The 17,156-nt window shown below is 46.0% G+C and overlaps 1 protein-coding gene across 1 annotated transcript in view; it reads left to right on the top strand.

Annotated features, from left to right (window-relative positions):
- The window catches only part of Pkd1l1 (polycystin 1 like 1, transient receptor potential channel interacting), a 113,447-nt gene that overhangs the window by 8,308 nt on the left and 87,983 nt on the right, over positions 1–17,156 (top strand). The window contains exons 4-12 of the mRNA XM_090332985.1: positions 886–1,010; positions 2,714–2,784; positions 3,238–3,563; positions 5,599–5,769; positions 6,753–6,872; positions 7,439–7,607; positions 8,092–8,331; positions 12,176–12,308; positions 15,171–15,377. Coding sequence (XP_090189111.1) covers positions 886–1,010; positions 2,714–2,784; positions 3,238–3,563; positions 5,599–5,769; positions 6,753–6,872; positions 7,439–7,607; positions 8,092–8,331; positions 12,176–12,308; positions 15,171–15,377 — 1,562 coding nt within the window. The remainder of the gene's footprint in view (positions 1–885; positions 1,011–2,713; positions 2,785–3,237; positions 3,564–5,598; positions 5,770–6,752; positions 6,873–7,438; positions 7,608–8,091; positions 8,332–12,175; positions 12,309–15,170; positions 15,378–17,156) is intronic.

Raw genomic sequence — 17,156 nt, 5'->3', positions numbered from 1 at the left:
ATAGGGACTCTCTGAGAAGGAAGTTGGGTGGAGACAGAGAGGGTAGCACTTGCCCTGAGGACACTCTCTGGTTCCTCCCCCTCCCCTTCTCCCCCTTCTTCCCCCTCCTCCCTCCTCCTCTTCCTCCTCATCCTCCTCCTTCTCTTCTTCCTCCTTCTCCCTGCCCCCTTCTTTTTCTTTGTCACCAGTCCTGGGGCTTGAATTTAGGGCCTGGGTGCTGCTGTCCCTGACTTTTTTTTTTTTTCTCAAAACTAATGCTCTACCAAGTGAACCCCAGCTTCACTTCCAGATTTTTTTTTTCCCCATTGGTAATCAGAAATGAGAATCTCACGGGCTTTCCTCCCTAGGCTGGCTTCAAACTAATCTTCAGCTCTTAGCCTCTTGAGTAGCTAGGATTACAGGCGTGAGTCATGCACATACAGGAAATGCTTTCTTTAACTTGGTCATGAACCCGTTCAAACACCCATACAAGTGGAGATCAACGCATCCTGAGAGCCCTGAGCCATTCTTAGCTTCCACAGTAGTCTGCTTGGCGAGGCCTTCCTTGGCGTGAGCCACTAGCCAGCTCTTTCCTGTCCACCACTTAGTGACCCCCCTCATTCTCATCATCTGAGGACCCATCCCCTAGGAACATCCCTCCTCCATGTGCTAGCATGGGTCATCTCTAGGCTTAGGTATGCCTAAGTCCTTGGAGACACAGAGTCACAGGACAGGACAGCTGGGCAGTGAATAGCTCAAAGATACCTGGCTTCAAAATTGGCTCCTGCATCTCCAGAGTGGCCTTCTCCTTTGTGCACAGGGTCCTGTCCTTGACGCTGCACATAGGGTCTTATCCATTGCAGCCTCACCTTCCTGTACATTGCCAAATGTGTTTTTCTCCCGTAGAGGTCCAACCAAACCCTGATTTCTTTGTGAGTGTTGAGAAGGAAAGCCGGTCTGCACGGACTTGGAGAGAGATGGCTGGAGATATGGAGCCACGGACACCATATTTGCTGGATCCTCTGGAGAAGGTGTGCCTTAAACTACACTGAGTTACTTATGTATCTAGGGAAATTTGGCCTTTTCTCCTAAGAAAAGAAGGCTTGTACCCTTCCTTTGGATTTCAGCAGGATTTCATCGGGCATGCCTTTATACCCTGAGTGTCTATACGGCTGAAACAAGTTGCAGTTCTAAGTGGAGAGAAATCTGAATTTAATGGTAGAGCTTGGAAGGCATGATGAAAGCATGATGAAAGCATGCCTTCAGGAGGCAGATGAACCTGAACCTCACCCCCACCTGTGACTCAATACACTGGCAAGGGGACTGCGAACACCCCACGTACTGAAGGGCCAGGGGTTCGGGTTTGTTTTGTATTGGCTCTGGGGCTTGAACTCAGGGCCTAGGCACTACACCAGAGCCTTTTCACTCAAGGCTAGCACTCTACCACTTGAGTCACACCTCCATTTCTGGCTTTTTGGTAGGTAGTTGGAGAGAAGAGTCTCACAGATTTTTCTGTTCAGACTAACTTGATCCCTGATCCTCAGATCTCAGCCTTCTGAGTTGCTAAGACTACAGGCATGAACTACCAGCATCTGGCAACATTGGGGTTTTTTGTTTTGTTTTGTTTTGGTTGGTTTTTTTTTTGATTTTTTTTTTTGCTATTGTTGTTGTTTGTGATTTGGTATGAAGAGCCCCTACCCTTAATGTCTGGGCTTCCTGGAGGTCCATGAGTTTATTTGCATCAGTTTATTTGTCATGGTGGTAGAGTGAGGAGCCTGGTAAAGTGATCATATTCAGGCCTCTGGAAATGAAAAGGTAGGAAGAGCCCTTGGGGCTGGGAAGGGAGGAGGCGAGAGGTTGCCAGGAGGGATGGTGTAGGAGAAGAGCAAAGGGGCCTGAAATGGCCCACTTTAAATAAGTTTGTGCTTAGACTACAAATGGACAAGCAAAACCAATCCAGAGTAGTATTTAACATTCACATAAGTGTGGAAAAATGGAGGAAACCTGGACCAGGAGGAGGGCAGGCTGTACAGGCCAAAGGAGAGATGGCAAAGCCTCGCCTTTGACCTTCTCTTACCCCAAGCTCTCATTCACCTAGATCAAGCCCCTGGCACCGACTCTGGGATCTGTTCTTCTTCCCAGCAGCTGTCCAGCCATCGTCCTTCCTCCACAGGTGCCTGGCCTCACTGGCACATGTTATTGTCACCTGTCCAGATGGGTCTCCTGCCTTCCCCTACCTTCCCACAGCCACCACACAGTGGCCAGACTGATGGTGTGACAGCACTGGTCGGATGGCACCACATCTGTCCACACTCTATCTCTTTCAGAATGAAAAAGATCTATGATCTGACCCTTCTAACTTCCACTAATTCTGAGGTCACTTCTGGTTCCTTTGGGGACCCACAGGTCACTATAGTCCCTTTGGCTTCTCATCCAATGAGGCTGGTATGTTCTGTCCTTATCAGCTGGGTAGAGCCTCTCACCTCTGTCCTGGACACAGCTCCAAATCCCAATTCCTTTATTCCAGTTGGAATGTCACATCTCAAAATGGCACCACACAAAATCAGCCCTTTTTGTCCTTCCAACAGCAAGGGTCCTTGCTGCATTTTCTGTCGAACCCAAAATCTGGGACACTACTGTGGCCAGCCACTACTTTGTGAATGAAGAGTTTTGCTTTCTCAAGGGTGCCAGGTTTTCATAAGCACTTCTCATTTATGTTTTTCTCCCCCTATAGAATAATTTGAAAACAAGTCTTAAAGCTGTGTTTGATGTTGTTACTAGAAAGCCACCAGCCTCTCTGAACAGGTATGTTGACAAACTACAGCCCTGTCAGGCTTTTCTGCACCAGCAAATCACATAAGCAGAATCAGAAGGTCAAAGTCAAGATCTGTTTGGAAGCAGGGGTGCATTAGACATGAAGTCCTCATCCCTGAGTCATTAGGATTGCAGACATGAGCCATGGGCACTCAGATGGCTTTTTGTTTGCATATATTTCTCTCTTTTAACTGTAATCAAAGATCAAACAAGCCGGGTGCCAGGGGCATTGGGGACCTGTTTCTTAAGTGCTCAGGGATATAGCTGGACAATGGATCCAGTGGGGACCAGTGCTTGACTGCTTCCCCCAGGTTTCTCAGGCCTTGCTACCAGAAGGCTGGCCTGGCCAGACTGACCATGTGTTACCTCCTAGCCCACCTGTTCTGTTGTCCCACCTCTTGCTGGACCATCCTGAAGTCTGAAGTGTCCGCCTCTCTCCCACAGCTCCCTGGACCTTCCCCCTGGCACTTCTTGCACCCCCTGCTGTCCTGCCTCCCCATCTAGCCCTGAGAGAATCCATCCCCTCAAGCAGTGTCCTCCATTGGCCAGCCCAGCACAAGGTTACCATCACATCTGCAGCAGCTGCTCCATCTGTTGCTTTCCTGCATTGGACCATCAGACACCTCCAACGCTTGGGTTCTGTGTTCATGTGGTTTCTGGAGTGGACTTCTGTCTGCTGGTAGATTTGGGGGACCATTCTCCAGCTGAAATGAGGCTCTGCAACATGACCAAGACAGTGATGGTGACAGCCACCCACCAGCACAGGAGAGGTATGACACATAGTGGCCTTCCAACATGGTGGGTCATGTACATGTGCTGTTTGGGGCTGGGGTCAGCCCTTAGCTCGGCATGCTTCATCTCAGTCTGTTAGCCCTTCCTTTCTCTCCCTTCCACTCTCCCTCCCTCCTTCCTTCTTTCCTTCCTTTTCTTTCTGTTGTACTAGTACTATTCAAAGTTTTGCACTTCATAGGCAAGTACTTACATCACTGGGCCATGCCTTCAGCCCTTTTTTTGTTGGTTATTTTTTTTCCAGTCCTGGGCTTCAGTTCAGGGCCTGAGCACTGTCCTTGGACTTTCCTCAAGGCTAGTGTTCCACCCTGAGCCACCGCACCACTTCTGGCTTTTTCTATGTATGTGGTACCAAGGAATCAAACCTGGGTCTTTGTGCATGCGAGGTAGGCACTCTACTACTAGGCCAAACTCCTGGCCCTTGTTGGTTATTTTTGAGATAGACTCTCAGTTTCTTCCAGGAGAGCGACTGGATGATATCTGCCTGTCTTGGAATCCTCTGGTGGTAGAATGACAGGCATATCATCACATCCAGCAATAGGATAAACCAGGAATCACCTCACATTTAGAAATTAGGTTAGAGAATTGCTAAAGGTTCCCTGTGCTGTGAGATTATGTTAGTAATCTATCATTATGTCACCCTAAACCTAATGCCTTAAACAAAACTATGTTTTAAGTTCACAGTTTTGCTGCGAGTTCCTTGGGTTTGGGCTGGTTCCAGTGTGCTCATTCATAGATCTATGAGCCAGCTATTGATCAGCCCGACGGCCCTCTGGAAGAGCTCCCATAGGACAATTCAAGAATGTATCTCATTTTCTGGGAGACCAGACAAGTCTACTTCATTTGGTAGCAATAACAGGTCCTGAGACAAGCAACAAAAAACAAACTCTGATATACAAACACCTTGTAAATCAATTGACCATTGACCACAAGATAGCATCAACTCAAAAATAGAAAGAATCCATCACTTAGTGTGAAGAGCCACAAAGACATGTATTCATACTTACACACACACACACACACACACACACACACACACACACACACACACACACCTTTGAACTCAGGGCCTTAGAACTCACTCAGCTTGCTTTCATGGCTGGTGCTGTACCACTTCAGCCATACCTCCAGCACTGTTCTTTGCATGCCAGTACTAGGACTTGAATTCAGGCCCTGGGCACTGTCCTTGAGCTTTTGTGCTCAGGGCTAGTGTTTCACTACTTGAGCCACAGCCTTACTTTTGGCTTTTTAGTGGTTAATTGAAGGGTCTTACAGACTTTCCTGCCTGGACTAGCTTCAAACCATGATCTTTAGATCTCAATAGCTAGGATTATAGGTTTAAGCCACCAATGCCCAAATCCAGACCTGCTTTTTGCCAGTTATTTTGGAAACTGAATCGAATAGACTTTTCTTCCCCCATCTGGGTTTGAGTCATGATTTTCAGATCTCAGTTTCCTTATTAGCTCGGATTGTAGGAGTGAACCTCTGGCCCCTGGCTTATGGACATATTTTAAGGATGAGAAAGAAAGGGAGTAATGGTTTAGGGCTATTTTTTATCCTGCTCCAATTATTCTTTGATATATCTCATCTAGATATTTTGCCTAGCTGTGAGATAACCACTATCTATTTTCATACTGTAAATATCAGCACAATGCTGGCTATATTACTTGCAGAGCAAGCAGAATATGCAAACACATTGAGCCCTTGTTTAAAAGTTTTCTGAAGCTGCAGGAGTATCTTAGTGATAGAACATCGGCTTAGCAAGCATAAGGCTCCAAGTTCAAATCCAAGTACTGCAGAAAAGAAGATTTCAGCCTACAAGAACATTAAACTTCATGTTGAACATGGGGCTCAGTGTACTGGTCTGGCACAATCCCAGAAAATGGCCCTGCTGGAAGAGAGATAAGATCCACTGTGAGATCGCTCCCTAGTCCAATTGTCTACTTTGACCATTAATGACTCTGCCTTTCTAAAAGTCCATCAAATGTCCCATTTCTTTTTTTTTTTTTTCCCCAGAAGGAGTCTACAAGATCAGAGCTGTTGTTTGTGAGTGGTACGGGGCAGACATGGAGCTTGGCCCTTATTATGTGGAGACTGGGCTTGAGGCTGTATCAGTGTTCATGAATTCCAGCAGCGTCCACCAGGGGGAGTTCCTCATCTTTGCCGGTTCCAACCTTAAACAGAAAAGTAAGGCCCGGGATGGAGGCTGAGCAATCAGATTTTAGCAAGAAATGCAGCCTGAGCCCACTGTTCCCCCCGCCCTCCTCCTCCATTTCTCATTCATATCATCCACGTTATCACAGTTCTGAATCATTTATTCTTCCCATCATTTATTCTTCCCTCATGCTGAAAATAGTTACTGGAGAAGGATGCTATGATGTACATGAAATCATAAAGGTCATAACATCCAGGAATTGCTAATTTAATGAAGGTATTAACATATCTGTATGAAAAACAGGAGACAGGACATGAACGTACTCAGATAAGGGCAAACTTGGGAGGTTTCAGAAGGGAAAGCTTAGGGTCACTGAGGGGACAAAGACTCTATGAGGCAGGAGCTGGAAGCCAGGATGAGCCTCGCGGATGAGCATGAAGGATGCTAAGGGAAGATGACCAGCCACAGCAGAAGCCAGGGATGGCAGTGTGACAGGAACTCTCATCTCCTTCAGTCTTGGCATACTTTTCCCACACCTACCTGCTGCAGGTGTTCTATATCTTTTCTGTTCCTTTCCTGTTGCTATTGTTTTCTTGGTGCCATTACTGGGCCTTGAACTCAGGGACTGGGCACTGTATCTTAGCTTTTTTGGTCAAGCCTGGTTCTCTACCATTTGAACTACAGCTCTACTTGTGGCTTTTTGATAGTTCGCTGGAGATACGAGTCTCACAGACATTTCTGCCTGGGCTAGCTTTGAACTACAATCTTCAGGTCTTAGCTTTCTAAGTAGTTAGGATTACAGGTGAGAGCCATCAGTACCCAGCTAAAGAAAACTTTAATGAGTGAAATTCTGTGATATAGTATTTTTCCCCAGGTCTGTCTTATCTCAGAGCCCATGCTCCACAATTTCAAAATGATTGGAATTCAAAGCAGGAAGGTAAAAATGAAAACTATGGACAGAAATGAATGCATTTATTTCATGGATATTCTTCTCTTCTATATTTTCTTACTTTAGGAACTGTTATAATGCATCGTTTTTCACCTAGCTCATCATACAATGTGTCCTTTATTTCTCGGTCCCAAGTGGGTGACCATCAGACTTGGCTCAGTGTGCCTGTGCGTTATGAGATGCAACGTAAGTTTTAGTTTCAATTCTAGATTGAAAAGACCCCCTCCCATCCTTTTGTGTTGGCTGGCATTACCAAAGAGTAAACACCACAGGCTCTGCTGTCAGTTCTACCCAAGGTCCTACCCTTGGGCCATTCAGCAGGCCTTATGTCTATCTGCAATTTGTTCCCCCAAAGTACAGGTTCTGAGGCTACCACACAGGGTATGAGAAGGATTGGGGGAGGTGACCACATAGGATATGAGAACGGGGTGTAGGGGGGTAATCACACAGGGTGTGAGAAGGCAGGGGGCCTGCCACACAGTCATCTGCAGCTCCACCTTCCATACGCTTCCAAACATAATTTCCAAAGGGGCTGCCATTTTGCCTCTCAAGCTGTTCCTGAAAGGCCTTTGAACCTAGGCCACACCCACTGCTCTGTCCTGCAACTGCTTCTTTGTCCAGCCCTAAGCTCACATCTGGAGACTGTATTCCATTGCTTGGTCTTTGAATCCATGACAGTGAAGATGCTACTTCTCTGGATGAATGCCATTCCTTCTGTTGTTGACATGCTTGCCCCTCCACCCCCATTTCAGCTGTCTCTGTCTATACAAATGGAACTGTGTTCGCTGTAAACACAGACATTACCTTCATGGCTGTTACCAAAGAAACCACACCTCTGGAGTTTTTCTGGTATTTTGGAGAAGATCTGCCAGTGCCAACCACTTCCAGAATCATTAGAAGACGGCTCCACCTCCCTCAGTGGTCTGTAAATACAGTGGTCTAAAAGGGTGGCCATGGTGGTATAGCTAGCACTCAATGTAAGGTTTGTCCCACAACTACCAAAATAATTTTAAGGGTGTCACATGGTAGTGTAATAAGCCACTAAGTACTTCTTTGAACAGAGCTCAGGCCTAAGATTTCAAGAGAGAAAGACTTGCTTCCTGTTAGTACATACTAGGTGGCAGGGCACAGGACTTTGAAGTCTGGTGATCCTGAGTTCAAATCCCTTCTCAGCCAGTAGTACACTCTGAGGCATCCTGTGCACAAAGCTGAGAAGGACGCTCACCCCCTGCTTGAAGAGGGGAGTCTAAGTATAACTCCCCTGATTCTCAGAAGGCAGAATCACTGGGTACTTGCACAATTCCTACACATTAACCCTCCCCTGCCTTTCTGTTGAAGATTCTCCACAGCTCTGTCTTTTTCTCTTTCCCACGTGGCTTTCCTGCCCTTCTGCTCCATCTTGCAGGTACCATGTGACAGTCAAGGCCTCCAGCAGCATCGGCAGCGTGGTCTCTGAGCCGCACCTCATCAGGGTACAGAAAAGAATTGTGGCCAATCGGCTCGTGTCTGCCTCCTCAGCCGTGATAAACACCAGTGTGGCGTTTGAGTACAGAATCAACTTTGGCACAGATGTTGTGTATCGATGGGACTTTGGGGATGGAACTGTCAGCTCAGGGAGTGGCTCTGTGAGCCACATCTACAGCAGGTAAGTCACGTGGGGCAGGTGGTAGCTTGCTGCAGGTGGCATCTAGGACCAATTTCTTAAGGATTCACTCTTGACAATCTACCTCTTAGGTGATATAGGTGACATATGTTAAATAGAGACAGATCAGACATGGCTGTGGCTTGGGAGGAGCTTCGTACAAGGGAAAGGCTGAGTTCTGAGGATTGTGGTTCAAAGCCAGTATGAGCAGGAAAGTCCATGAGACTCTTATCTCCAATTAAGCACCAAAAAGCTGGAACTGAAGCTGTGGCTCAAGTAGTAGAGCATTAGCCTTGAGCACAAAAACTCAGGGGCAGTGCCCAGGCACTGAGTTCAAGCCCTAGAACTGGCACCAGAAAAAAAAGTACGGTACTTAGGATAGAATATAAAGGATTCAGTATCAGAAGAAAGAGTGTGAATGCTTTTGTTTATTTCAGCCATTATTGATCACCCACTGTTTACCTGGAGTGTTATGACAACACAAGCACATGTCCCACCATAGAATGTATGTGAGAAACCTGACATTAGTTGATTTTGTTCATGTGCAAATATACCCCTAGATGGTGCAGCTCAACCATTTAATGTGGCCTTTTGATGCAATTTAAGACGCATGGGGCTGTTGACAGATATCTGTCCAATTTCAGATTAAAGAGTAGAGGCATACAATCTGAAATAACTAAAGAAAGTATAGCATATATAATACAAACACAGCAACATAGCCATTTGTTCTTATTATCAAATATTATGCAGGCGTATCATTTGTGTGTGTGTGTGTGTATGTGTGTGTGTGTTCATACTGAGGCTTGAACTCAGGGGCTCATGCTCTTGCTTAGCTCTTTTGCTCAAAGCTGATGCTCTACCACTTGAATTATATCTCAAGTTCTGGCTTTTTGCTGATAAAAAATTGAAGATTAAAGTCTTAGGGATTTGTTTTCCCAGGGCTAGTTTTGAATCTTAAGCCGCCTGAGTAGCCACGATTACAGTTGTGAACCATCTTTGTGCTGACACAGTGGAATTTCTAAGTGTGATGACCATCCGGAGGGCAAGGCCTATGTGGGCAGCAGCCCCAGGGAATGACCTCAGGTTTCTTCCAATACACGACTGTCCAGCCACCTGTGTCTCTCCTCCCTTTCATGAGAACTCCCAAATGGTCCATCCCTGGAGAAGTCCATGGGAACATTTCTATTGAAAGTGGATTTTCAGGTGGACAAGAAATTGAGCAAGAGTGCCTGATGGATTAGTATATGTGCAGGCAGGGATCTGGAGCCCCAGAAGCCGGCAGTGGTCCAGGACCTCTGTCCTAGCTTCTGGAAATGACAGAGCATGCATGGCTCACACTTCTCCCAGCTGAGACCACCCCCAGCCTATATCCTCAGTCTGGCCTACCACCTTCCTTTCTGAAGCTGTAGGTCGGTAAGTGACAGTCAGTCCTAGAAAACTTGAATTTGGCTAACTCATGCCTGTCATCCTAACTACTCAGGAAGCTTAGATCTGAGGATCATGGTTCAAAACCAGCTTGGGCATGAAAATCTATGAGACTTCTATCTTCAGTTAATCACCAAAAAGACAAAAGTAAACCTGTGGCTCAAGTAGTAGAGCACTTAAGCTTATGTGCTCAGGGACAGTGTCCAAGTTCTACATTTAAACTCTAAGACTGGCACCAAAACTTGAAGCGCTGATGTTCTGAATGGGCCTATTTGAACCATTACCCATTTTTGAGTATTGGGTCAGCATGTATTTCTTTAGTCAAGCACACCCTACCAGGTCATCTTTCCATATCCCTCTCCTCCCCCCCAACACCTTTCCACAGCTGAAATCCCCTCACCATTCCGGGGCCTAAATGCAGGGACTAGTTTACCTGGGGACTTACCTCAATCTCCTGAGTTTTGTAAGGCCTTAAGAGAAGGCCTCAAGAAGTCTGATCCTGGTCAGGAGCATTGTCTACTGTTACAGTGTTTGTCTACCATGCACGAAGCCCTGGGTTTGATTTCTTGGTGCCACATACACAGAAAAAGCCAGAAGAGGTGTTGTGGCCTAAGTGGTAGAGCTCAAGCCTTGAGAAAACTCAAGGACAGTGCCCAGGCCCTGAATTCAAGACTCAGGACTGGCAATAAATAAATAAATATTCTGGTCATTAGGGCTGGGCACAGTGGCTTACACCAATAATCCCAAATACTCAGGGTGCAGAGGTAGAAAAGAGCATGATTTGAGCCCAGCCTCAGAAAACAAACAAATAAACAGAAAACTAGTTGAGGCTTCACATTCACTAATAAGCTAGGTGCATTGATATGCATCTGTGACCTTAGCCATGTGGATGGAACAAATAAGAGAGGTGGCCCAGGTCAGCCCAGGCAAAACCATAAGACATTATTATTATTATTATTATTATTATTATTATTATTATTATTTTGCCAGTCCTGGGCTTGGACTCAGGGCCTGAGCTTTGTCCTTGGGTTTTCTCAAGGCTAGAGCTCTACCACTTGAGCCACAGCACCACTTCCAGCTTTTTTCTATGTATGTGGTACCAAGGAATTGAACCTCTGTCTTGGTACATGCTGGGCAAGCACTCTACCACTAGGCCAAACTCCTGGCCTCGAGACCTTTTTTTTTTTTTTCTAAAAATATAAACAAAACAATGGAATTCTACATAGCCAACAGACAAGATAAAATAATGGCATTCACAGGGAAATGGATGAATCTAGAGCGAACCCTGTTGAGTGAGACAAGTCAAGACCTAAGGAACAAAAGGCACATGGTATCCTTAATATGTGGCTATTAAATCCAAAGAGTACAAGAGCGAGGACTCAACAACTGTATACCCAAAGCTATGGACATGATAATGGAAATATAAACATAACTATATAGACATAAAAACCTATGACTCTATAGACATAATGTTTTATTTCTTAAATTAATATGTTTCTATGACATACAAACCCTTAGCCTAATTTTGATTAAGTTCTCAATACTAAGTCCCAGTGATTGTAAATAGGGATTCCCTCCTTGAACACTTGTTTGTTAAACTTGTCATTTAAAATATGATGTAAAAATCAACATTAATAAATTCTTTTAAAAAAATAAATAAAGGCCGGGAGTTTGGCCTAGTGGTTAAAGTGCTTGCCTAGCATGCATGAAGACCTGGGTTCGATTCCTCGGTACCACATACATAGAAAAAAGCCGGAAGTGGTGCTGAGGCTCAAGTGGTAGAGCTCTAGCCTTGAGAAAGTCCAAGGACAGTGCTCAGGCCCTGAGCTCAAGCACAGGACTGGCAAAAAAAAAATAAATAAAATAAAAAATAAATAAATAAATAAATAAAGACAACTAGCTACAGCAAAAAGCAGGGCTCACGTGGTAAGCACCTGCCTAATAAGTGAGAGGCCTGAGTCCAAACCACAGTACTGTTCCTACAAAACAGACAGGCAAGCAGGCAGGCAGGCAAAGAACCAGGCACCTGTGGCTCATGTGTGTGAGATCTGAGGATAGCAGTTCAAAGCTAGCCCAGCTAGGGAAGTCCATGAGACTCTTATCTCCAATTAATCACCAGAAAGCCAGAAGTAGTGCTGTGGCTCAAAACAGTAGAGCACTAGCCTTGAACAACAAAGCTCAGGTACAGAGCCTGGGCCCTGGGTTCAAGGCCCAGTACTGGCATGTGTGTACCTGTGCGCGCACGCGCGCACGCACACACACACATACGTGCACACACACACATACGTATACACACACACACACACACACACACACACACACACACAGAGGCATTGAGCTACACAGTATGCCCTTGCTGAGTGAATGAGACTCAGTGGGCAGCCAGCTCCATCTCCTCATTGGTCTGCTTTCCCCCTTCCAGGGAGGGAGAATTCAGAGTGGAGGTCCTTGCTTTCAATAACATCAGCTCTGCTGCCCTAAGAAAGCAGCTTTTCATCGTGCGGGAGCCCTGCCAGCCGCCCCCCGTGAAGAACATGGGGCCTGCCAAGGTCCAGGTAGGGTCAGGCCTGGGGGCCTCCCAATCTAACCCAGTACTGGGACCAGGGCTCTGTGGGTTATGAAGGGGGCTTTGTGGAGTTCAGCTTCAAAGGAGCCACTGTAAGGGCTTTGGAGGGGCTGGGCTGCTTTGGGGGCTGAGGGACAGGCTCACCCCAGCCTGGAGCCTGGATGTGTGTGTGAAAAGGCCCTTTATCTGCCTGTGAGACTCTGGGGTCCAGCATAGCTCACTTAAGGGTTTAGGTTTTTTTCCCTTGCACAGTGATCAAAAATGTTTTAAAGGAAAAGGAAAGCGTGAAACTATAAAGTTAAATAGTATTAACCAGGTGCTGGTGGCTCACACCTTATAATATTAGCTAGCCAGGAGGCTGAGATTTGAGGATCATGGTTTGAAGCCAGCCTGGGCAGGAAAGATCATGAGATTCTTATGTCCAATTAACTCATCAAAAAGCTGAACCAGTGGCTCAGGCCTGTAATCTTAGTTACTCAGGAGGCTGAGATCTGAGGATAACAGTTCAAAGCCAGCCTGGTAGGAAAGTCTGTGACACTCTTAATTGGAGAAATAATCACAGAAAAAAGCGAGAAGTAGTAGATTGCCAACATTGAGCAAAGAAGCTCAAGAACAGCTCTAAGTTCAAGCCTCAGGACTGGCACAAAAATAAAAGTACGTTAAATAACCAGTTATTTGTTGAGCACAAATGATAGGTTAGGAAAAGTAGGATTGCTTTAAAATTTTTCTTATGTTCATTTTGATGTCTTTGATACAAAGCACATTTTTCATTTGGGGGGAGGTGTCAGAATGCTTTCTATGGAAGGCAGGAGGCCCCAAGAGCAGCTTCTGGGTCCTGAGTGGCCTGCACCACAGAATTTGCAAGAAGCACACTCCTTTGCCCCAGGCTGGCTGAGGGCGCCAAGAGCTCCAGGCCTGATCCACACAAGCCTCCCTCACCCCCACACTGGGCCCCTAGCTTTTAATGCCAGTGTTGTTATCAGGCAGCTCTGTTTCACTAGGCAAGGTGTTGTATCCCAAATTCCAGGAACTCAATGGAACTCCGTAGCTGGGTAGAAAACAACGGGCCCAGGGCCAGAGGCTCTACCTGGAATCCTGGCTTTGCTCAGAGGACATAGACATCATCACATTTTAAGTGAGTGAGTGTGTGTGTGTGTGTGTGTGTGTGTGTGTGTGTGTGTGTGTGTTGGGTTGTTTCTGGGGCTTGAACTCAGGGCCTGAGCTCTGTCCCTAATCTCTTTTTTGCCCAAGATTAGCATGCTACCACTTGAGCTACAGCATCAATTCCAGCTTTTTCTGTGATTAATTGCAGATAAGAATCTCATGGACTTTGCTGAGCAGGCTGGCTTGAACCAAGATCCTCCAGTCTTAGCTAGGATTACAGGCATGAGCCACAAGCACCTGGCAAGGGTTCATTTGGCAAAGATGTGTTGGCACACCTTTCTGTGTGTTCTTTGTGTTTCTAAAGGAGTGACTGATACCAGCATGCGTAAGGCTGAGGGACAGGTCAGGACCTGGGTAGGCTACGCCACTATCCAGCTGTGCACCCCATGTCTTAAGACTCAGACTCAGCTTTCATCCCCACAGGGCATTATATATTTTTTAACGTTTAGTATCGTCAATGAGATGATAATTAGTATTACAATGATCAGCATTATAATCATCTCAGTATTATAATTGGCTGTAGCACATAACAATTTGGTGCAAAAAAAGTTGTTGTTGTTTTTTGCCAGTCCTGAGCTTGAACTTAGGGCCTGAGCACTGTCCTTGGACTTTCTCAAGGCTAGAGCTCTACCACTTGAGCCTCAGCACCATTTCTGGCTTTTTTTCTATGTATGTGGTACTGAGGAATCGAACCCGGGTCTTCATGCATGCTAGGCAAACACTCTACCACTAGGCCAAACTCCCTGCCCCACAAAAAAGTTTTTAAATGGTATCATATTCAAAGTGGAAACCGTAAAAATAATTTAGAAATAATTAAATGGTTTAAACTCAGGGAAGTCTGTGAGACTCTTCTCTCCAATAAACTACTCAGAAAAAGCCAGAAGTAGAGCTGTGGCTCAAGAAGCAAAGCACTAACCTTCAGATAAACAAACAAACAAATAAAAAAATAACAACAACAACAATGCCTAGGCCCCCATGACTTGTACCAAAAAAAGAGCAAATCAGGGCCGGGAGTTTGGCCTAGTGGTAGAGTGCTTGCCTAGCATGCACGAAGACCCGGGTTCGATTCCTTGGTACCACATACATAGAAAAAAGCCGGAAATGGTGCTGAGGCTCAAGTGGTAGAGCTCTAGCCTTGAGAAAGTCCAAGGACAGTGCTCAGGCCCTGAGCTCAAGCCCAGGACTGGCAAAAAAAAAAAAAAGAGCAAACCAGAATCAAAATTCTCCTTACAATGAGCCCCAGTGTTTCTTAAAATCCCACTTAACTTAGCAGGAGTGATTTCCAGCTTAACTTTAATGGAAATTTCAAGAAGAAAATCCTCTACCAGGAGCCCAGCGTGAAATGCTGCCTTGCAGGTGCAAAGCAGAATCTCCATCCTGAGGTCCTCTGGCCTAGATTATCCATACTGAGGGTAAATCCCCTCAACTGAGTACTGCCAGGCCTGGTGCTGAGGGAGGCCACAGGTATATTTTCAAAGGTTGGGGTGAGGCAAAATGAACTTGAAAGGACAGCATGACAGGAAGTATAAAGTCTACATAAAGGTGCATGAGGCATGGGTCTATAGGCTTCCCCCTACAGTTTTGCAAACACATAATGGAAGATTTCTTCTCGAATGTCTCTAATTACTTACAATAGCATTGTACATGAAGGGCATATGATAGGACGTCTTCTCTGGTTGATCCTCAGATATGGCGGTCTCAGCCCCTGAAACTGGAAGTGACCTTTGAAGCTCCTGTCCACTGTGACATCTCTCAAGGTCTTTCTTATACCTGGTACTTTCTGGATTCCCAGAGGTCTTTTGTTGTCCTCCCTGGTGGCATCCACACTCATAGACAGACCATCCTGCTGCCGAGCTACACACTGGAGTGTGGGAACTACACTGCTATTGCCAAGGTCAGCCAAGGTCGGCCTGCTCACTTTCACTCCTGCTGGATCAGGGACGCAGGACTTTGTACCAGCCCATCATTCTAACCCCTGAGCCTCTTCTGTCTAACAAAAGGGGATTGTGGGGCTGGGAGTTGGGCCTAGTGGTAAGAGTGCTTGCCTAGCATGCACAAAGACCTGGATTTGATTCCTCAGTACCACATATATAGGAAAAGCCAGAAGTGGTGCTGTGGCTCAAGTGGTAGAACACTAACCTTGAGGAAAAATCAAGGACAGTGTTCAGGCTTTGAGTTCAAGCCCCAAGACTGGCAAAAAAAAGGTGGGAGGGGGAGAGAGAGGTGAGAGGCTTTTGTTTTTAAGGCATGGATAGGTTTTTAAGAAAAATGTTTCATTTTCCTGGGAGAACCTATGTTCCCATGTTGGCCAAGCAAGCAATGGAAAAACTCCTAGAGTTCACTCCCCCTCCCCAATTACTGGGGCTTGAATGCTTGAATGCTTGAATTCACTGTTTCTTAGGTTTTTTGCTCAAGGCTAGGACTCAACCACTTGAATCACTGCTGATTGTTTGCTGGTTAATTGGAAATAAGAGTCACAGCCTGCCTGGGCTGGCTTTGAATCACGATTCTCAGATCTCAGCCTCCTGAGTAGTAGGATTACAGGCGTGAATCACAGGTGCTGAGCTTCCTTCTAGATCTTTTAACAAAACCTCTCTCTATACCTACTTTGCCTGTGTTCCAGCCAGCACACAGTGCTCTCTGGTCAGTGCTCAGTGTTTAGTTTTATTTAGAAAAATAACAATACATGAGTTTGCTTCTTGAAGGAGGGGTGCTTTAAAGAGTCAATCACTGTCATGGAAAGTTGGGGCAGGGAACAATATCTGGGATAGTGGAAGGAAAGTTTGGGGTCAGATGATGGTGAGGTAAAGAAGGCTCGGCGGAGGGGGTGCATCTGAAGACCATAGCAGAAACCCGTAAAGTCTCTGTCCTGGAGGAATGGAGTTCTTTCCCTCACTGGGTCACAATAGCCTTGGTTCAAGCTCATCCCAGGGTTCCTTGGAATGAAAGCTGACCTCAAGCACCAGTAGGGGAGGCTAGAGCTCTGAGCTGTGCTGGCTGCCATGGACAGACCCTTGCCTCACGCATCCTCTCGGTTCCTGGGCTCACCCCAGTGTGAATTAGACCCCAACAATGGACAGAGGGCCCCATGCCACTTTTTGAGGGACACTCTTATCACTGTAGGTAGACCTGAAGCATACTCCTCTCTGAAAATACTAACTGGGAGAGAACTGGAACACAGATGTAAAGTGGGGTGCTGGGGCAGTGTTCCCAAAGAGAAGCTGAGAAATACTCAGAGCCATCAGTGATGTATACCTGGAATTCCAGCACTTGGGAGGCTAAAACAGAAGGATTATTAGTTTAAGGCCAGTTGGGGCTACATAACAAGTTCCTATCTCCAAAAGAAGGGAGGAAGCGAAGGATAGAAAGAGAGAGGAAGGGAGAGTGGGAGGGAGGGAGGGAGGGAGCAAGGAAGGAAGGAAGGAGATAATCAGGTAGCTACAGAAAAATGAAAAACAGGCGAGGGGAAATAGAGTAATTGCAGGGGCAGGAAGGGTGCAGTATGTAGCATGGTAACTAATTATAAGAATCAAGGGGAAGGCCAGGTTTGGCAGCTCATACCTATAATTCAGCTACTGGGAAGTATAAGAAAGATTATAGTTCAAAGTTGAACCTAGGCAAAAATACAAGACCCTATCTCCAAACAAAAAAGAGCTTGGGAGACATGGCTCAA

The sequence above is a fragment of the Megascapheus bottae genome, chromosome 5 (assembly GCF_031878675.1).
Source record: "Megascapheus bottae isolate mThoBot1 chromosome 5, mThoBot2.hap1, whole genome shotgun sequence".
Lineage (NCBI taxonomy): Eukaryota > Metazoa > Chordata > Mammalia > Rodentia > Geomyidae > Megascapheus > Megascapheus bottae.
The sequence above is the reverse complement of the archived record's forward strand: the minus strand, read 5'-3'. Positions and strand labels throughout refer to the sequence as shown.